Here is a 22634-nt window from a genome sequence, read left to right as displayed (position 1 = left end):
TGGAAGACGGCTGGGTAGCTGGGCACTTAGCAAGTGACCATAGCCTTGTTGTCAAGGTGCTGTCGGAGGCTGAAGCAGCTGATCTTTCCAGAAACAATAATATATGCTGTTGCCATGACATGGAAAAATCAAGTCTGATTAGACCAAGCTTGTGAGTCAGAGTAGGAAATGCTAATAAATTTTGACAGGATTTATCTACTGATGCTATTCTTATTTCACTTTATACTTCTATGCCTAATGAGTGATGAGTGTTTTGCTGTTTTTCCTGCTGCATCTTCTGCTGCATGCACCCCCCCCCCAAAAAAAAAAACAACAAAAAACCCAACCCTGGCAAATACCTTTAAATACAAATGTAGTCATTAAAAATACAAACACAAATTACAAAAATGAAACTTATCCTTTTTCTTTTTTAGTTCCATAAATCCTTTTTCTGCAAAAATTTTTAAGGGTTGAAATGAGGGAATGGCGGGCCTCCCTGATGGTGCAAGGGGTTAAGATGCAACCTATGAAGCTGTCCACAGCCTCTGCAGCACAAGTTCGATCCCCTGGCTGGCCAGGGAGCAACCCACATGGCCTAGCAGACCTCTGCTGACTCACCCACTGCTCCCCTCAGCAGTGTATTTCAGTCAGTCTGCCTGTTCTGTTCCGCACTCTGTCTCTGGTGAATCCTTTCACGCCCCACACTCTGGCCTGTACACCATCTCCTGATTGCGTAAATATTAATAAATAAATTTTAAAAAAAAAATGAGGGAATGCCATGGTCTCTGTAAAGCCAGCACTGAATTCTGGAGAGCTGTAGTTGTTCAACTCAAGCCTTTTTAAAAAATCTGAACCTTGACTTGTCTAAAAGTAAATAAAATATGTTATTAAAATTCCGTGTCTGGAACACCTTAACTGAAAATGAGACTGGCCTTTGTTACTTGATTTTATTTGGTGTGATAGGCTTTTAAGCTGATTTTGTTAGCAGCTCAATTTGATACAGTTTTATTATTTCTTTCATGGGTCTCCCCGGTGGCGCAGCGGTTGAGCGCTGGGTTGCGCTGGGTTGCGAAGCTGCCCGCGGCCTCTGCAGCGCTGGTTCAATCCCTGGCTGCTCCCTGGCCACCGGAGGAGGGTCCCACATGGTGCGCAGACCTCTCCTGCCGCCCGCTGCTCCCCTCAGCAGTGTACTTGGGTCCTTCTGCCTGCTCTGCTCCCTGCTCTGTCCCTGGTGAATCCTCTCACCCTCCCGCGCTTCTGGCCTTTATCCCAGCTATTATATAAATAAAAAATAAATCTTTAAAATAACAAAAATTACATTCTTTTTTCAGGCAGAAAAAATTAGATGTGTGTACTTTAGACAGAGGAGCAGCTTGACCACAGGCCAGGAGGAGTGAGAACAGCCTGAGTTCTTCTGAGAACTTCAGGGCCCTCAGCCCCAGCAGGAGGGCCCAGTGGGAGGGTCTGGGGCCATCACTCTCTCTTCTACAGTGTGGGACACATCCTGTGCTCTCTACCCCTGGGGCACAATCCATCTCCTCACTTCCACCTCAACCTGCCCACCTAGCCTTAGACTTGTCTCCATCTGGAAGTTTTTTGGATTGTCCCAACCACAACTCCTCACCTCCACCTCTAATCCTCATTAAATTTGAAGGGGGTGTTACCTAGCTAGATAATAAGCTAGGCCAGGGCACACTCTATTCTTAAAAAAAAAAAAAAAAAAAAAAGAGGTAGTCCTGAAAACATTAATTAGTAATGTTAGTCTTTCTTATACCTCTACCTGTTTGTATGAATAATACAGAGAGATTGCCATGTAGTTGAAAGAAATAATAGCAATCCTGTGGACACTTTGCCCAGGTTTGCCCAGTGGCAACATTATTCAAAATTGTAGTGTACTATAGCAACCAGGACGTTAACATTGAGAAAATTCACTGATCTAATTGTGATTTCCCTGGTTTCTCTTGCAATTGTGTGTGTGTGTGTGTGTGTGTGTGTGTGTGTGTGTGTGTGTGTGTGTGTAGGTAGGTTCATGTATCCACTACAGCAGTCAGGCTACTTAGAATCATTTTAACTACACAAGGGTCACTAGTATTTACCTTTTATAACTACCTGCATTTTTCCTCCTCCTCCCCGCAACCTCCTCCAGCCACTAACACTTGGCAACCATTAATATGTCCTCTGTTTTTAAAATTTTTCATTTCAAAAAGTGTCTTATAAGTGCAGTCCTATAATATGTGATCTTTTGGGCTAGACTTTTTTGATTTATAAATCTCTGGAAAGCCATCCAAGTTGCTGAGTATAAAAAATTCCTTATTGTTAGGGAATACTCCAAGGTATAAATGTTTGCTTAACCATTCACCCTTTCAAGTACAGTTTTTAGCTGTTAACACGTGCCATAAACACTATATATGTTTTAAGTGGGCATATGTGTTTATGCTGAGTTGTATGGTAATTGCTTTTTTATATTTAGAAGGAACTGTCAAACTCTAGTTTTCTGATTATACTATTTTCAATCCTACCATAAATATGAGTGATCCAGTTTCTCCACATCTTCTTCAACATTTGGTATTTCAGTATTTTTTAATGTTAGCCATTCTGATAGGTGCTTACTGGTACCTGACAGGTTTTAATTGGCATTTCCCTGATGCCCAATAATGTTGACCATCTTTTCATGTTTATTTGCTGTTAGTATATCCTCTTTGTGAAATGTCACTTCATTTTTTTTTTTTTGGCCTATTTTCTAATGGGACTGTTTGGTTGTTTCTTTTAACTCATGAGTTTTATCATCCTTCTTCCTCCTTTTATTTCATGTTATTTTAGTTAATAATTTTTAGTATGTGCCATGTATCAGGCATTTGAAATAGAAAAATAAAAGACAAAGACTTTCCATGAAAGAACTGACAGTTTTGAGGAGGAGATAAATAATCAGAATTCAATGTAGGAGAGGCACTTACCTCCCACCAAGAGACTCAGTGAAGGCTTGCTTCTTGGAGGAGGCACCATCTTATCAGATTCGGAGGCACCAGTATATTTGTTATACTTTATATGCATTAGATTGCCTTTCCATTTAGGGCACTACTTTCTTACACTAGTGGGAAATATATAGTATATCTTAAAAAGCATCTTTTAAAGTAATTCATTATATGAATTTATCATTAATTCATAGTTATCAAGCACTAAACATAAGATATAATCCTGGAGAGCCTCCCCTGGTGACACAGGCATTTGAGCACAGTGCTGTGAAGCTGTCCGCAGCCTTTGCAGTGCTGGTTCAATCCCAGCCGGGCGACGAGGGTCCCACATGGCGCTGCAGACCTCTCCTGCTGCACCCGCTGCTCCCCTCAGCAGTGTATTTCAGTCAGTCTGCCTGTTCTGTTCCCCGCTCTGTCTCTAGTGAATCCTCTCACTGTCCCACACATCTGGCCTGTACCCTGGTTCTTGTATAAATAAATAAATAAATAAATCTTTTTAAAAAAAGATACAATCCTGGATTCCTGAGGATTCTAAGACAGAGAAGGCAGCATCCCTACTTCCAAGGATGTATGATCTAATGGGGACTAGAAACCTATAACCAGCACATTGTTGATGATTACAGGAACACAAATTTAGTAACAAAGAAAAGTGAAAAGTTAATGCTCACTAGGAAGTTTGGGAAGGTTTCTTAGAAGAAGTGGGGAGGGATTTGAGCTGGGCTTTGGAAAAGGAGTACAATTTCAACAGATGTATGTGAAAGGGAACAAATTTGTTATGTGCTCATAGATCTCTGATTTTCATAGACTTTCAGCTCTCTGTCTTGCTCTTACTGAGGAAAGTTCCTAGACCTGGTGACAGAATCCATGTTTTGCTAATGACTCCAGTTGAAGAGTTTGCTAGAGGAAGTCTTGTCTCTTTTCAGAATGAGATCCACAATCCAATTATAGGAAGTTCTTTGTCTTACAGATAGATGGACTGAGCAACCTAAAGAAGATCAAATTCAGCCCAAACTTATACTCCTTTTGGCTATACCAGTGACTGTATTTTTTCTAGAAGTTCCCAGGCCACGCCAGGGAGGTGTTGTGAGTTTACTGCTATGGCTCTGCTAAAAATAAAAACTGATTGGTGAAAATAAAATGTGAGGTAAACAGGGTGCACTTCTTTGTTTTAAAGCGTTACTGTTTATCTCGTAAGCAGTTGTTAAGAATTTTTAAGTAATATATTTTTTACAAAGACTCTGAGATAAATCATTTTACTAATTAAATAGCTTACAAAGAACGTTCAAGAAAAGACAAACTGGTTTAAAAACTTCTGTTTACCAGAGATAAGAATAGATAAGTTTAGAAAATATTAGTGAGAGGGGGAAAGAGTATGCTTTCTTCTATTAATCAGAGAAAAAGAAAGGCAATTACAAACCGTAGGATTAAAAAAAATACATAAAATAGTCATTGCCCAAATATGAACCAAAATAAAATACAGCATGATTTTGGGAAATTTGTGGGCTAAGGGGATTTTTCATTTGCCACAATTTTCCATGACACAGAAGTCAAAATATTGGATCTCTCGAGGAAAGTTGTAAACCATGGCAATGAATGATATTTCCATGACCACAATATTATAAATGTTGGCTGGCTTTTCAGCTCTTAGTATTCATTTACAGGTGAAATAGGGGAGAAGAAGTTTGCAGAATGAGAATGGAAATGTAATCTCAGCAAGGTATGAGCAAAGTGGAAAGAAGTTGAAAGTTGGAAATGGGGAGGGCAGTGAGACAAAAGGTGGGAGTGCCATGTGTCCTGTACAGTCAGACATCCAGATGCTGTACAAAGCTGTTGAAGGAGTAAGCTGAGGCATATTAAGTTATAAATTTAAGTTATTATTAAGTTATAAATTTGAGTAACTAATAAGAAAATAAAGAGAGTAATACAGCTACTGAAGGGGTTTAGAACACGCCACTCCAAAACATGCCACTTTGGCACAATAATTATTCTGAGCTGGAAGCCATTGAGAAACAGGAAATTCAGGAAGGGCTTTCTGCCTTCTCTCTTTCTACCTACAAGCAGGTCATAAAATTTCCCACAAGGGGCCTCCCCGGTGGCGCAGCGGTTGAGCCCTGGACTGCGAAGCTGCCCGAAGCCTCTGCAGCTCCAGTTCGATCCCCAGCTGCAGGCAAGGGTCCCACGTTACGCAGACCTTTCCTGCCGCCCGCTGCTCCCCTCAGCAGTGTACTTCGTCAGTCTGTCTGTTCTGTTCCCCGCTCTGGTTCTGGTGAATTCTCTCACCCTCCCGCGCTTCTGACTGTACCCAGTGCTTGTATAAATAAATAAATAAATCTTTAAAAAAAATCCCACAAGAATGGTGCTTTCCCCATACCAGGAAGAGAAGAGCATTCTTAACACCAGAGACAGTTCAATGCAGAAGTGAACTTGCATTCAATGCAGAAATAAACCTACTAAAATAACTCTTATTTCCCTCCATGTATTTCCTAGTCACTTTCCCACAATTTACTGTCCCTAGTTCAAGCCCCCATGTCTTGTCACATCCCCATAATTTATCATTCTTTGTGTAGAAATGTATATGACTTTGGGGACCTAACAACTTCTCTGGGTCTTCATTTTCCTTTTGAAGACTCCCATGAACATATTTTATGTTGATGTACATTTTATATGCTTAATATGTAAAAACATTAAATATAATATGTATGCTTTTGTTAATCTGCTTTGTATCAGTTTGTTCTTTTTTTAAATTTATATATATAATTTTTTCTCTCAGGTGTAGTCCCCATAGAATGTCAGTTTATTCTTAGAGCAGCTACAAAATCTAAGATGGAGAAAGTTCCCTCCTTCCCCATTGCCAAGAACTGGAAGAACTGGGGAGGGCATGGGAAACAGTACAAATTAGATCACATTTTTTTCAGGATGTGCATTTATAGATAGCATCTGAAGAGAATGATATGAGTTACAAAGGTCGTCACTAGAACCAAAGATAGCATTTAAGTGGTAACCTCTAGAAGTGGTACTAGAAGTTATATCACATAAGTGATTGCTTTAATAAAAAGAAATGTGGTAAAAAGATATTAACCAATAACAATTTTTTTCAAAAGAGCAAGATGCAATCATATCTCAATGACTTCTTGTTAGTTTTTGAAATTTTAGGTGAAGGAACACTTCAGTGATGGGGAAATATTAAGTATAATTGCAGGTATTTCATTATCTAAAATCTAAAATGTAGCCCATAAGCATTTTAATTTTTCCTGAATTTGCCCTTATTCAGGAAAAATAACTAGTGCAACTCTGGCATAATATTTGAATGCCATTTTTGTTAAGAGAGATCTGAGAATTTTTTTTTTTTCAGATTTTACTGTTTATTTTTTTATTTTTTTTTATAATAAATTTTATTGTTATATTCCCCATACAATTGCAGCCCCCCCCATTCTGACCCCAATCCCTCCCCTCCCGCCCCCGCCCCCCTAAAAGTGTCTCTGGTTCATAGTTTTTTGTTGATTTTGATTTTCACTTTCTTATAGTTATTCATTTTCCTGGTCCCTTATTTAAGTTTTCTAGATTCCTGCTATGAGTGAGACCATCCGGTATTTTTCTTTTTCTTTTTGGCTTATTTCGCTGAGCATGATCCCTTCCAGCGCCATCCATGTTGCTGCAAATTGCATGTGTTTATCTTTTTTGAATGCTGAGGAATATTCCATGGTGTATATGTACCACATCTTCTTCATCCAGTCATCTATTTTTGGGCATTTGGGTTGTTTCCAAAGCTTACCTATTGTAAACAGTGCTGCTATAAACATAGCGGTGCAGGTGTTCTTTGGAATTGATGTTTCTGTGTCCTTTGGGTAAATACCTAGGAGTGGAATTGCTGGATCATATGGAAGCTCTATGTTTAGTAGGTCCAGAAATCTCCACACAGCTTTCCACAGTGGTTGGACCAGTTTGCACTCCCACCAACAGTGCAGAAGAGTTCCTTTTTCTCCACGCCCTCGCCAGCATTTGTTGTTGCTAGTTTTTTTAATATGTGCCATTCTCACTGGTGTAAGATGGTATCTCATGGTAGTTTTGATTTGCATTTCCCTGATGGCAAGTGATGTTGAACATTTTTTCATATGCCTGTTGGCCATTTGCATTTCCTCTTCAGAGAAGTTTCTTTTTAGCTCTTCTGCCCATTTTTTGACTGGATTCTTTTCTTTGTTGTTGTTGAGTCTCATCAGCTCTTTGCAGATTTTTGTGATCAGTCCTTTATCATTAGTGTTGGGTGCAAAAATGTTCTCCCAGTTGGTGGGGTTTCTCTTTGTTTTTGTTATTGTCTCTTTTGCTGTGCAGAAGCGCTTTAATTTGATGTAGTCCCAGCTGTTTATCTTTGCCTTCACTATCACTGCTTTGGGTGATGTGTCTGTAAAGATGTCTTTGATGTGCAAATCACGTAGTGTTTCGCCTATATTTCCTTCTATATATTTTATGGTTTCAGGTCTTATGTCTAGTTCTTTAATCCATTTTGAGTTGATTTTTGTGTATGGTGTGAGGTAGTGGTCAAGCTTCATTCTTTTGCATGTAGCGACCCAGTTTTCCCAGCACCATTTATTGAACAAACTTTCTTTGCTCCAATGCATAGTCTTTGCTCCTTTGTCAAAGACTAGTTGACCATAAATCTGTGGGTTTATTTCTGGATTTTCTATTCGATTCCATTGGTCTGTATGTCTGTTCTTGTTCCAATACCATGCAGTTTTGATGATTATGGCTTTGTAGTATAGTTTGAAGTCTGGGAGTGTAATGCCTCCATTCCCTTCTTTTTTTTTCAGGAGAGCTTTGGCTATTCGGGGTTTTTTGTGATTCCATATGAATTTCATCAATAATTGTTCTATTTCTTTGAAGAATGACATTGAAATTTTGATTGGAATAGCATTGAATCTGTATATTGCCTTTGGAAGGATGGCCATTTTAATAATGTTTATTCTTCCAATCCACGAGCAGGGGATGTCTCTCCATTTCTTTGTGTCTTCTTCTATTTCTTTTAACAGTGTTTTATAGTTTTCTTTGTATAGGTCCTTTACCTCTTTTGTTAGATTTATTCCCAAATATTTGATTTTTTTTGTTTCAATAACAAAAGGGATGGTTTTTTTGATTTCTTCTTCTTCAGATTTATTGTTTGTGTATAGGAAGGCTACTGACTTTTGCGTGTTGATTTTGTATCCTGCCACTTTACTGAACTGATTGATGAGTTGAATTAGCTTTTCTGTGGAGTTTTTGGGGTTCTCTATGTATAATATCATATCGTCTGCAAATAGTGATAGTTTGACTTCTTCTTTTCCTATTTGGATTCCTTGGATGTCTTTCTCTTGTCTTATTGCCCTGGCTAGGACTTCCAGTATTATATTGAAAAGCAGTGGTGAGAGTGTACATCCTTGTCTTGTTCCAGATCTTAATGGAATTGCTTTCAGCTTTTCACCATTGAGAATGATACTGGCTGTTGGCTTGTCATAGATGGCCTTTATGATGTTGAGGTATGTTCCTTGTATCCCAAGAATTTCAAGGGCTTTTATCATGAATGGGTGTTGCACTTTGTCGAAAGCTTTCTCAGCATCTATTGATATTATCATATGGTTTTTATATTTCTTTTTGTTGATGTGTTGGATAACGTTGATTGATTTTCGGATGTTAAACCATCCTTGTGCCCCTGGAATGAATCCTACTTGGTCGTGGTGAATTATCTTATGGATACATTGTTGGATTCTGATGGCTAAAATTTTATTGAGGATTTTTGCATCAGTGTTCATTAGGGAGATTGGCCTGTAGTTTTCCTTTTTTGTGTTGTCCTTGTTTGGTTTTGGTATTAGTGTAATGTTGGCTTCATAGAACGTGTTTGGTATTGTCCCTTCCTTCTCAATTTTTTGGAAGAGTTTGTGAAGGATAGGCACTAATTCGTCTCTGAATGTTTGATAGAATTCATTTGTAAATCCATCAGGTCCTGGGCTTTTGTTTTTGGGGAGGTTTTTGATTACCATTTCAATTTCGCTGCTTGTAATTGGTCTGTTTAGGTGTTCTATTTCTTCTTTATCTAGCTTTGGGTGATTGTAGAGTTGTAGGAATTTGTCCATCTCCTCTAGATTGTTAAACTTGTTTCCATATAACTGTTCATAGTAGTTACTGATTATTCTTTTGATTTCTGCTGTGTCCGTTGTGATTTCTCCTCTTTCATTGATGATCCTGTTTATTTGTGCTTTCTCCCTTTTTTCCTTTGTGAGCCTGGCTAGGGGTTTGTCTATTTTATTTATTTTTTCAAAGAACCAGCTCTTGGTTTCATTGATCTTTTGGATTGTTTTTTTAGTTTCAATTTCATTTATTTCTGCTTTGGTTTTTATTATTTCTTTTCTTCTACTGGTTTTGGGGTTTTTTTGTTGTTCTTTTTCTAGATCTTTGAGCTTCGAGATTAGGTTGATTCTTTGAATTCTTTCTTGTTTCTTGATATGAGCTTCTATTGCTATATATTTTCCTCTTATTACTGCTTTTGCTGCATCCCATACATTTAGGATATTGGTGTCTTCCTTGTCGTTCAATTCAAAAAATTTTTTAATTTCTTCTTTGATCTCCTCATTAGTCCAGTGGTCTTCCAGTAGTGTGGTTTTTAATCTCCATGAGGTAGGAAAGTTCCTTGCCTTCTTTTTATGGTTTATTTCTAGTTTGATGCCTTCATGGTCAGAAAAGATGGTTGATATGATTTCAATCTTGGTGTATCTGTTGATATTTGTCTTGTGCCCCAGTATGTGATCGATCCTGGAGAATGATCCGTGTGCGCTTGAGAAAAATGTGTACTCCGTTTTTTTGGGGTTTAGTGTTCTATAGATGTCTGTTAAGCCCAATTGCTCTAGGTCCTTATTTAGAGCTTTGGTTTCTTTACTTATTTTTTGTCTTGTTGATCTATCCATTGTTGATAGTGGTGTGTTGAAGTCTCCCACTACGTATGTGTTTTCTCTGATGTCTGTTTTCAGAGAGGACAACAGTTGTCTGATATATTTTGGTGCTCCTTCGTTTGGTGAGTATATGTTAATGAGTGTTGTTTCTTCTTGAAGTATTGTCCCCTTGATCATAATGTAGTGACCATTGGGGTCTCTTTTTATCTTTTTGAGTTTGAAATCTGTTTTATCTGATATAAGTATAGCTGTTCCTGCTTTCTTTTTTGGTCCATTTGCTTGTAGGATTGTTTTCCATCCTTTAACTTTGAGCCTATTTTTATCTTTTGTAGCTAAATGTGTTTCCTGGAGACAGCAAAAGTTTGGGTTTTGTTTCTTAATCCAGGATGCAACTCTGTGTCTTTTTATTGAAGAGTTTAGTCCATTTACATTTAGAGTTAATATTGATATGTTAACATCTGTATTTGCCATTGTGTTTGTCTTTCCTTTGATTTTATTTATTTATTCTTTTAATAACTTTTTTTTTTTTGGCCTTCTTTCATTGTTATTCGTCCCTCTGAGGTTCTGGCTTTAGGACTCCTTGTAGTATTTTTTGGAGTGGGGGTTTACTTGCAATGAAATTCCGGAGTTTCTGTTTGTCTGGGAAGGTCCATATTCTTTCTTCAAAGAGGAAGGAGAGCTTTGCGGGATAGAGTATTCTTGGTTGGCATCTGTTTTCTTGGCGTCTGTTGACTTTGTCCCTCCACTCTCTCCTTGCCCGTAGTGTTTCTTCGGAGAAGTCTGATGTCAGCCTGATTGGCTTTCCTTTGAATGTTATCTGTTTCTTCCCTCTTGCCAGCTTCATTATTTTTTCCTTGTCCTGGATTCTAGGGAGCTTTACTATTATGTGTCTTGCTGTATTTTTTCTTTCGTCGTGGAAGTTTGGTGTTCTTCTTGCTTCTTGTATATCAATTTTCAGCTCCTTCTTCACATTTGGGAAGTTCTCTTCAATTATCTCTTTGAATATTTTCTCTGTTCCTACTTCTCTCTCCTCTCCTTCTGGTATTCCTATAACTCTTATATTTCCTTTCCTCATGGAGTCAGATAGTTCCCGAATTCTTTCTTCATTCTTTTTCCTTTGTACTTCTCTTTCCTTTTCTGTTTTGGTTCTTTTTATTTCTGTGTCTTCAAGAGCACTTATTCGTTCTTCCATTTCATCAATTCTGCTTTCATTGCTTTTCCCAGAATTCTTTAGTTCTTCCACTAATACTTTGATCTCCTGCATTTCTTTTACTTCCCTCTTTAGGGACTCAATTTCATTCTTCTGATCGTTGATTATTTTTCCCTTATCATTGTTTTCCTTTATGACTTCTGTCAGTTTTTTAATCACGGCAATTTTAAATTCTCTTTCTGGAAGGCTCAGAAGTTCTTCCAAGTTACTGTCGTTGCTATCTGGGGGCTGGTTTTCTTTTTGTGGTGTGCTTTTTCTCTGGAGAGTTGCTAGGTTGCGTGTGGTTCTTCTCCTCCCTATTTTCTGTTTTCTAATTTGCCGTATGCGTTGGGACACTGTGTTGTTGGGACTGGCCGGCATCTTGGGTGAGCTTCTCTGCTCCCCTCTGGTTCCTCCAGGAGTCATCTGTCAGTTTCAAGCAGTCTTTATTGGAGAAAGGTCCCTGTCCTAAAATGTCGATGTGGGGACACACTCCCCTGTGCGCCTGGTCTGCCCCGGCGGTAGGTTCCTGCTCCCCCTCTGGGCTTGGACTGCAGGCCAGAGGGGGTCTGTCGTGGGTGAACTTCCCCCGCTCACCTCTGGCTCCTGAGGAAGCCTTCTGCAGGTAGTCTTTACTGAAGAAATGTCCCTGTTCTAAAATGGTGATGTGGGACACACTCCCTGCGCGTCCGGTGTCAGGCACACTCTTCTGCGTGCCTGGTCTGCCCTGGCTGTGGGTGCTCGCTCTCCCTGGGGGCTCAGACTACTTGTTCGGAAGGGGCCGGGTGTGGGCTAACTCCCCAGCTGGCCACTAGCTCCTTCAGGAGCCTGTGCTGGCTTCAAGTCGCTAGGTGGCGCCAGAGATCTCTCCTAGAGCCCTTGGGGAGCTGATTTTCCACCCCGTGGGACAGGGAGCAGAGCGGGGATGGTAGGGTACACCTCAACGGCTTTGGGGTGCTGTGTCTGCCTTGTGCCCCACTGTCGTGGGGAACCCACGCCCCTAATTTCGTGCCCCGGGTCTCAGTTCCAAAGCCCTCAGTTCCAGGACGCGGGCTGTAGCCCAGTTCAGTGGCGCGGGAATGGCGCCTTTTGCACCGCTCCCGTGCCTGGGCGCCTGGTTCCTGCTTACTCAGGGAGGGACCTTCACCTCAGTGAGGACCTCCGCGCGTCTCCCCGCAAGCCTAGGTCGTCTCCCAAGCCTAGGTCGCAGGCGCGGGGACCTGGGCAGCCGCTATCCCGGTCTGCACTTGCTTTTCAAGCGCGCCGAGCGCGCCGCTATCCGCGCAAGCTTACAGGCAGCCCGGGCTGTGTGCGCGTCTCCCGGGGTCTTTGTTCTTCTCTAATGGCGCCCGGAGCCGTTCGCTCACCGCCGCGGCGAATCCTGCAGGGTTCGCCTCAGCTCCCGTTCACGGGGTGTGGTGGCTGCAATAGTTCCTTTCCACTCACAGTCCCGCTTGCTGCGTCGTTTGTTCTTGTTGGCCGTTTTGGTTTGTTGTTTCCCTCCTCTCTGCCGGTCGGAGAGTGCCCTCTGTGGACGGGGGAGGGGAGCAGGGTTCTGCGCTTCACTCCCTTCTAGTCCTCTTTTATGGCCACTTTCTTCTTCGGGTAGTTTGCTGGAGTCACCCGTTTATCTTCCGTGTCCCAGTCCTCACTGGGACCTGCCGCTTTTCCTCCCTATTAACTTTTTTTAATGGGAGATCTTACTCGCAGCATCTCCTCGCCGCCATGTTGCTCCGCCCCCTCGAGATCTGAGAATTTTTTGAGATGAGACGAAAGAATTGCTGTGAGACACTTCTCAAAGGTATAAAATCCCTGGAGTAATTCAATTTTTAGCTTTATAAATATAACGTAAGTTCTTTCCTTGTGCAAACTCTTCAACTTATTTTTCTCCTTAAGGACACACTCCTGGTTTAATAATGCCCGTCATTGAAAAATAGCATTTATTATGTAAGCATTGACTTTAGACATATCCATTTCCAAGGTTGGAGAACCTGGCTCCAGATACGCACCCTGAGGTCTATGCAGGTGTGTGCCAGGATGTGGTCTGGCTGGTGGGGATGCCGGGTCTGTCTCGCTGTAGTGTGTTTCTGTGGCGCCATCCTGTGGTTGTGATGCTAAATTAGAGCATGTTTCCATTTTCTTTTTTCTAGGAAGGGCCTTTTGTCTACTTGTCTTTCACAGGAAATATTACAGATTCCCACAGCTTTATTGCTTCATTATGTAAGTAATTTAAAATGTTTGCATTTGAAATGTTTGAGGAGATTAATTGCAAATATTACTGTCAATTAAACGAGGGCCAATATTGTATGATTTCCATTTATATGCAATATCCAGAATGGGCAAATCAATCTGTAGAGGCAAATTGTAGATTAGTGGTGGCCTAGGGCTGGGGTGGAGGTGGGGGGAAGGGAGGAGTGGAGGGAGAAATGGGGACTAACTGATAATGAAATGTCTTGAATAAGATTGCGGTGATTCAAATTTACGAGTATACTAAAATCCATTGAACAGTACACTTTAATCGGGTGAATTGTATGGCATGTGACTTGTATCTCAATAAAGCTATATATTTTAAAAAATAGTGAGTACAGATTGATGAGTTTGAGATATTTAAACTGTTTTTTTAAATTTTATTTATTTATGCATAGTGTGATACCTCTGAGACTTAACCCCTATACTGCCAGGAAGGCCCTAAACTGAGTGTTTTTCAATCTTATAATATCAACTTTATTTTTATGGTGCATATGTATCTTTAATTTCATAGACAGTTTCCAAAAATCTCCTTGCTCTATAGAGATGTTAACTGGTTTTCCCTATCTTTTTCATGCTTACTATAAGTCAGAAAGCATTCGATTGGAATTGACCACCACCATGTATTATGTCACTACTGCCAAATGAATCAGCCATGCAACACCAGGTGCTTTGCTGCTATTGCAGAACTTCCTTGCACAGGATGAATTTTCCCAGATTTTGCCTCTGAAATTCTGCATTGTTTATATTGTTTGTTCCATTGTTTTGAAATTATGTCTTCCAGCCAGAATCTATAAGGGTGTCCCAGCAATTTCCCAGAGAAATCAGGTGGCGCTTAGAGAGGTAGGGAGAGAGATTTATTTGTCACACTGGAGGGCTCAGTGGGATAGCTCCCATAAGTCTGACCCCAAAAATCAGAAATGGTAGGGTTTTATACAGTTTATATGTGAAAGCCTGTCACCCTATCCATAATGATTTTTCTTATTGTTTGGGAAGGAGGTCAAGGTAGCTGTAGCTGCTGCTGTGGGCAAGCCTCAGACTGCAGCAGCTTTCTGCTTCAGCAAGCAGCGGACTCTAAGCAGGAGACTTAGCAATGGGACTTCAATTCAAACTAATGTTAGGAAACTCTTTTAGAGAGTTGAGTCAGCTCTAGTTAGGGCTTCTCAAAGCAAGCATGCATCATCTTTGACCATCATAGGTCCAGCAGAGGGAGCTCAGGAACCTGAACCCTCCACACTGGGATTCAGCAATTTCAGTCTCAGGGGCTGAGTGAAATGCAGCCGTGCACCTTTTTGGTGAGTAGTCTGGATTAAACTTTCCTCGAGAATTTCTAGGGGAGCCCAAAGGCTGAAGGGCCCCGGCCTAAGTCATTGTCCTGTCTGATATCTGAGAAAATAAGCATATTTGGCTCAATCCCATGAACTGCATATGTCTAATATGGTCTCTCTATCAACCATCTTCATATTTGTATTTTGCACCTTTAAAAAGTGAGAGTTCATTTAATGGAGTTGCTCTCTATTTTCACAAAAGTTAAAATATAAACAGTAATATATAGTAGTGTTTTTTATTTTTTTTGGTGTTCCCTTTTTTTTATTTTAATTTTATTTTTATATTCCCCATACAATTGCAGCCACCTTATTTTGACCCCAATCCCTTCTTTCCCTGCCCCTCACCCCCTATAGTAGTGTTTTTTTTTTTTTTTTTTTTTTTATTTATACAAGCACTGGGTACAGTCAGAAGCACGGGAGGGTGAGAGAATTCACCAGAGCCAGAGCGGGGAGCAGAGCAGGCAGAAGGACCGAAGTACACTGCTGAGGGGAGCAGCGGGCGGCAGGAGAGGTCTGCGCGCCATGTGGGACCCTCCTCCAGTGGCCGGGGAGCAGCCGGGGATCGAACTGGCGCCGCAGAGGCAGCGGGCAGCTTCGCAACCCAGCGTTCAACCGCTGCGCCACCGGGGAGGCCCCCTATAGTAGTGTTTTTTAAAGTTAAAAATGCACAAAATTGCCAGAGCAACTTGGTTAAAATACAAATTCTGACTTAGACTGTCTGGGATAAAGCCTCCCAGATGTTGATCAGTGGACTGTCCTTTGATTCACCAAGCTGTAGAGCTGAGGTGTAAACATTATGTAGAACACATTAAAGAAAAAAGTTATTCATGGTTTTCAGTGATTATTTTTGATAAATGGTCTATACCTTCCTCTTTTTCTCCTCCTTCTGAAAATCCTCGTGATGTGGGTGTTATTTCTCTGTATATTGGCTCAGAGGACTCGAACACAGGAGAACAGCACATATGAAAAAGATCCCCAACAACAAGTGTTGGAGAGGATGCAGAGAAAGAGGAATTCATTGCACTGTTGCTGGGAATGTGAACTGGTGCAACCATTATGGAAAGCTACCCGGATTTACCTTAAAAAGTTAAAAATGGGACCTCCCCGGTGGCACAGCGGTTGAGCGCTGGGTTGCGAAGCTGCCTGCGGCCTCTGCGGCGCTGGTTCGATCCCCAGCTGCTCCCCGGCCACCGGAGGAGGGTCCCACATGGCGTGCAGACCTCTCCTGCCGCCCGCTGCTCCCCTCAGCAGTGTACTTCGGTCCTTCTGCCTGCTCTGCTCCCCGCTCTGGTGAATTCTCTCACCCTCCCGCACTTCTGACTGTACCCAGTGCTTGTATAAACAAACAAACAAACAAACAAATAAATAAATAAAACATGCCTCTATAAAAAAAAAATTTTTTTTTAAAGTTAAAAATGGAAATACCATGTGACCCAGCAATCCCACGCTTGGGCATCTATCCACAGAATATGAAACCACCAACATACAGACCCATATGTCCCACAGGGTTCATAGCAGCATTATTTACAATAGCTGGGACTTGGAAGCAGCCTAAATATCCACTGATGGATGAATGGGTGAAGAAAACATGGCATATGTACACTGATGCTTCATTAGGGACACATCTTAATTGTGAGAAATGCATCATTAGGCAATTTCATCCCGTGTCAGTGTCAGAGTGTAGTCACACCCAGGCTCTACGGGATAGCCTGTTGGGACCGCTGTCATAGACACTGTCCACCAACACATTAAGTGTCATGAATATATATATGTGGTAGAATATTGTTCAGTCATAGAAAGGAAAGAAATCCTTCCATTTATGACAATATAGATGAAGCCTGAGGGCGTCATGCAAAGTGAAATAAGTCAGACAGGGCAAGACAAATACCATAAAATTGTATATGTGGAATCTAAAAATATAATCAACCTAAACTCTTAGAAAAAAGGTGAGATTTATGGTTACTGGAAGTGGGAGTGGGAGAATTAGATAAAAGAAGGGGGAAAGTACTAACTTAAGATAAATTAAGTATTAAGATAAATAAGTACTGGGGATGTGATACACAACATCATGACTGTAGTTAACATCGCTACATGGAGATTTTGAAAATTGTCAAGAGAGTAAATCCTAAAAATTCTCATCCCAAGGAGAAGACATTTTTTATCTATATGAGATGATGAATCTTAACTAAACTTACTAGGGTACTCAGCACACAATATATATCCATCAAGTCATTATGCTGTTACACTGTTATACCTTCAGTGTTATACTGCTATATGTCAGTTACATCTCAATAAAACTTGGAGTGCTGAAAAGAGTGATCAGATACCAAGAATGAGGGGTTTTTACTAAAGTGACTTGGTAGGATTCTTGCTAAAACTGGACTAATTGGACTGAGGACAGAGTCCAAGTTTCATTTTCGTTGAGAAGAGAGCCCAGAGGAGCCTGATTTGAGCTTGATGAAGAAGATTCTTTGTGGCCCCTTATCATGTCCTTGTCTCTGCTCTGTGGTAGAGAGCACAGCCGTGGTGCTGGTCATAGAAACCTCCGGTCCTTAGTGTACATCTGTCCTTCTAAACTTCTGCCTACGTCTGCCTATGAAATAAATGATCATGACCACAGCATCAGGCTATCCAGGCTGTTTGCCCATTTGCCCTTTTGCTCTTTAGGGGTGTGACCAGTAAAAGGATGGTCAGAATGAAGCAGTAGAGGCGGAGAGGCCTGAAGCTTGCTGTGCTTGGCCAACAGCAGGGTCTGCTTTGAAATGTTGCCTCCCCCTCCTTCCTCTCCAGTGCTAACCTGAAATTAAGATCCAGTGTTATGTGTGCCTTGATAGCTGGTAAAATCTGGGGGCCTCAAATGGCCAAATGCAAGTCCCATCACCATTCTACTGCCAAGTATAAAGCCCCTAGCAAACCACTCTCCTCGTCTCAGGGTCCAGGTACAGAACCTGCATATCCCTGGGCACCTGCCAGTCCTCAGAATTATTCAGGAAGCCCATCACATCCTCCCAGGAGCCAAGGTTTACTCCAGCCTCTTGCTACTACAAAACTTGCCCCTCACAGACCTGTCTGGTTCACACTATTTACAAGTGCAGTCCCCACATGGCCCTTCGTGGCTCAGTGTTCTTCTCCCCCAGGCTGTGAATGAATGTGTGTGACTAACAAACTGCCATCCATACCTCATGTTCAATGTCGAATATTGTGAGTCCAGCCATCCCCAGAATCCTAGGATGGAATCCCTCCCTCACCAACAGGTGAAAGGAAGTAGCAGCCACCTCAGCTCCCTATTCTGACTTAAATGCGACTTCCTCCATGACCCACACTCTCCCACATCACTGATGCAAGATTGGAACCCACTAGAAAAAAAAGTGAGCCTTCAGCAGGCCCACTTTATGTCCTGGTCACTGCTGCATTCTCTGCATTCACGGAGTCCTCCCTCTGCTCCAGAAGATTAGTTGAATTCAAGAGTGAATAAATTGGGCCTCCCCGGTGGTGCAGCAGGTTGAGCGCTGGGCTACAAGGCTGCCCGCGGCCTCTGCGGCGCCGGTTTGATCCCCGGCTGCTCCCCCACCGGAGGAGGGTCCCACATGGCTTCGCAGACCTCTCCTGCCGCCCGCTGCTCCCCTCAGCAGTGTACTTCGGTCCTTCTGCCTGCTCTGCTCCCCGCTCTGGCTCTGGTGAATTCTCTCACCCTCCCGCGCTTCTGACTGTACCCAGTGCATGTATAAACAAACAAACAAACAAACAAACAAATAAATAAATAAAACATGCCTCTATTAAAAAAAAAAAAGTGAATAAATGGTGTTACTTTTGTGAGTGCCCAATTACCCACCTAACTCTTAGTTCTTAAAGCATTGACGTTTTACTTGTTATAGTTCCTTAGATTTCAGGTGTATTACGTGTGTGTTTAAATTTAAAGGAAAAGACGCTGTCTGCAGCCTCTGCAGCGAGGGTTCGAATCTTGGCAGGCCAGGGAGATTTCCACATTGCATGCAGACCTCTCCTCTCTCACCCGCTGCTCCCCTCAGCAGTGTATTTTGGTCGTCTGCTTGTTCTGCTCCCCGCTCTGTCTCTGGCGAATCCTCTCACCCTCCTGTGCCTCTGGCCTATACCCCAGCTCTTGTAATAAATACATCAATAGGTAAATCAATAAATAAATCTTTAAAAAAATTAAAAAATAAATTTAGAGGAAAAACTTTTGCTTTCATCATTATGTTGCTATCCAGTTCATGCCAGCCAGCAGGCTCATGCTAAGGACAGGCTGCACGTCCTGCCGGCCTGCATGTGTGTCTGGCCTTTCACGGCGCCTCCTCTCAGCCTGTGTCTGCGTGTTATCTCATTAAATACCTAGTCCTTTTTGCTGGCCGGCTCTTCTTTCAGGCTAGTCTTTCATTAGCACCCTTTTGTCCCTGGCCCAGAGGGACCCTAACACTGGCTACGATGAGATCAGAGCTTTGTGCTGCTCAGACTTATCAGATAGCACAGCCGATTGTTGACCATTCATGCATTTTCTAAATAGTGTGAGCTCCTATGACCAGCATGTATTACTTTAATAAATTAAAAAGAGAAGCACAGGGGGGCAAGGGAGGGAGGAGGACGAGCGAGAAGGGGGGAAGAGGTGGAGGGGAGAAGGAGAGAAAAGGGAAAAGGAAGAGGGAGAGGAAAGGTTTCACTTAGTACATGGATCTCAGCTCAGCTCTAAAAAGACCTTCTGGCCTCACGGCACTTTCTAGAAAAAAAAATCCTGATAATAGGGTTTGGAAAGATTTTCCGCTCTCCAAGAGCACAGTTGAGGCCTTTGTGGTGACTGTCGTTAGTGAGTCCCGTCCCTGTAGCAGACTGAAATGCCCCCTTTGTCCATTGTGGGTCTATCCAATAGTTCAGGCTCTATTTCCCCCCCTTCCTGCTGCCCCCTCAAGGCTCAGATTCTCTTCAACTATTAATAAATATGTGTTTTTTTAAAAAATAAAGTTCTTTAATAACAATTTTCCTAAATCTAAATTGTCCTTACAGGTTTTTTTTTTTTAAAGATTTATTTATTTATGCATGCAAGAGCTGGGGTACAGGCTAGAGGTGTGGGAGGTGAGAGGATTCACCAGAGACAGAGTGGGGAGCAGAACAGGCAGACTGACTGAAATACACTGCTGAGGGGAGCAGTGGGCAAGTCAGGAGAGGTCTGCTGTGTCATGTGGGTTGCTCCGCAGCCCGTGGGGATCAAATTCGTGCTGCAGACGCTGCAGACAGCTGCACAGCACTGCACTCAACCGTCTGCGCCATCAGGGAGGCCCTGTCCTTACAGGTTTTATGTTGAAAATTTGAAGTAGGGAATTAAAATGCATTTGCTAAGATAATTATTAAAGACTATCTTTGCAAATTCTGAGTCTGTCAAACTAATTTGAAAATCTGTCGTGTAATAAAAAGGGTGGGAGTAAAAAGAGCATATTTGTGAAAACATTTTGGAAACAATTATTTTATAAATTTTAACAATATTGTTTTTACTTCTACCAGGTGGCAAATGCATTTTTTCTCAGGGTTCTCTTACCTTCTGAGGCATTATGAAGAATATGGAGAGAGTGACAGTGATTCTTTTCAGCTTCTCTTTAAGGGAAAAAAAAAAAGGTCACTTCCATTAACATCCATAAAAAGTGATTGCCAGAGACCTCCCCTGTGGTGGTGGCGCAGCGGGTTGAGCACCTGCTGTGAAGCTGCCCACAGCCTCTGCAGCCTGGGTTCAATTCCCGGCCGGCCAGGGAGAAACCCACATGGTGTGGCAGACCTCTCCTGTCTCACCCACTGCTCTCCTCAGCAGTGTCTTCGGCCGCTCCCCTCAACAGTGTCTTCGGTCCATCTGCCTCTTCTGCTCTCCACTCTGTCTCTGGTGAATTCTGTCACCCTCCCTCGCCTCTGACCTGTACCCCAGTTCTTGTATAAATAAATTTTAAAAAAAGTGATTGCCAGATGAATAACAAAATGGGTTTTGTTTTTAGGGAAAGAATATGGCAAAGCTGATGCAAGATGGCTTTATTTTGATCCAGCCATTGTGTCTGTGGAAATTCTGACTGTTGTACTGGATGGGTCTCTGGCATTGTTCCTCGTTTATGCCATAGTCAAAGAGAAGTATTATCGGTAAGTGCCCCTTTCCTGTCTTGCTAAAAGAGCAGAACCATAGCTGTCCCAATGCCTAAGTGACATTGGGAGCTAATTATGAAAAGTACAGTAGAGATGAAAGTAGATTGATATTAGATAAGGATTATGATGCCATCAGAATAATTTCAGACAGTTTAAAATAAAAAATACTAGAAATATGATTACAGAACAACTTTGTCACTGAATAGGGAAGCACAATGTTAATAGCATTGGACAATTTGCCACCAGTATTTTAAAGAACAAAAGGATAATGTTTCTATCCTCCCCACCCATCACTCGAGAATTCGTATTCACTTGATGTAAAATAAATTCTCTTATGTAATTCTGAGTTAGACATGCAAGGTAAGTAGAAATCTATTCAGCTGCAGGTTGTGATGGACACAAGGAAGGCAGAGAGTCGGGGCAGATTAGCCAGCCATCAGTCAGACTTGGAACTCTTCTCCTGACCTCACTTTCCTTGTCCTTCCTACAGACAAAGTGAACTGGGCAAATATATTGCTATGCTGGGGATGAGTCCCTAAAACAATGTCAGGTAGACACAATTACATTCAGTTTTCCTCCATCCTGTATGGAAGAAGTCTTATTTAAAGCTTCAGAATGAAGTTTCATGATAACCTCAAAAATTGCTTGATCCACTTTCCCTACCCAATTTTACAAAGATCGTTGGCAGGAACAATTATATTTCTTTTTGGTGTTTTGACATATCTTTGATTCCATGATCTTGGTTGTAGCCTTACTACATTTCCCCATTTGTTTATTATTTCAAATATTTATAATATCTACCATGTGCCACCACTTTATCTATGTATTTTATTTAATCTCCACAACATTTGAGGAAGGGACTATTATAATCCCCCTTTACAGGGGGTGAAATTGTGACTTAACAAGATTCCTACCTAGGTCTCTCTTTGCTGGATCAGGTCTGACCTCACTAAATTTTTCTAAGAAGAGGAAAGGATACCCAAAAGAGTATATTTGACTCTGCAAGTGATCTGGAAAGGGCAATGTTGTGTCTCTAAAGAAAGCCTAGGTCTTCATTAATTAGCTTGACTTGCCCCACAGAGAGCAATACTTGAAGTCTGAGGTCCAGCTTCAGAAATCATGTTGATGCTGCCCAATAAAGAATAGCTGTCATGATTCAGGGTGCCAAAGTGTGCTGAGGTGGCAGTTCATCCCTTGTTTCTTTCTCTCTGGCAGGCATTTCTTACAGATTACCCTGTGCGTGTGTGAACTGTATGGCGGGTGGATGACCTTCTCACCAGAATGGCTTATGGGAAACCCCAACCTCAACACCAACAATTGGCTCTACTTATGGGTCTACCTGGTATTTTTCAATAGCGTGTGGGTTCTGATCCCAGGAATGTTACTGTGGCACTCATGGGTAGAACTGAAGAAAATGCAGCACAAAGTAACCAGTTCAGGGAAGAAGTTTCAGTGAGTTTTAAAAATCACAAACACTGTTTTAATGTATGAGCTAATCATTTATGAACAACGTTTTTTTTCGGACAAACTGTAATAGTCATGCATCGCTTGATGACATTTCAGTCTCAGCTGGTTCAATGGGTCCTACCATCCGGCCTGGGTGTGCAGTGTGCTGTGCTGTCTGGATGTGTGAAATTACACTCAGTGACCTTTGCGCAACAGAGTCACAAATGATGTATTTCTCAGAACATGTCTCCATTGTACATTCCGTTGTATACGTAACTTTTTTTATGTTAATTGTTCCTAAATCTATTTCAAATAGATTGTAAGGTGGCAGATTTCACTGTTTGTTTCTTTTTTGCAATTTAATTAAATGTCAACAGAGAATAAAATTTTAACTTGTCCTTTTTACTGATTGCAGCAGTTCTATCCAAGT

At 41.6% G+C, this 22634-nt stretch overlaps 1 protein-coding gene across 1 annotated transcript in view; it reads left to right on the top strand.

Moving 5' to 3' along the window:
- The window catches only part of EBPL (EBP like), a gene marked incomplete at both ends in the record, with an annotated part of 35930 nt that extends 13716 nt beyond the window's left edge, over positions 1–22214 (top strand). Inside the window, 3 exons of the mRNA XM_084235954.1 lie at positions 13205–13274; positions 20617–20755; positions 21974–22214. Coding sequence (XP_084092080.1) covers positions 13205–13274; positions 20617–20755; positions 21974–22214 — 450 coding nt within the window. The remainder of the gene's footprint in view (positions 1–13204; positions 13275–20616; positions 20756–21973) is intronic.
- Positions 22215–22634: the final 420 nt, after the last annotated feature.

The sequence above is a fragment of the Talpa europaea genome (assembly GCF_964194135.1).
Source record: "Talpa europaea genome assembly, chromosome: 6".
In the NCBI taxonomy this organism is placed as follows: Eukaryota; Metazoa; Chordata; class Mammalia; order Eulipotyphla; family Talpidae; genus Talpa; species Talpa europaea.
Note: the sequence above shows the minus strand (reverse complement) of the source record. Positions and strands in the feature narration are given on the sequence as shown.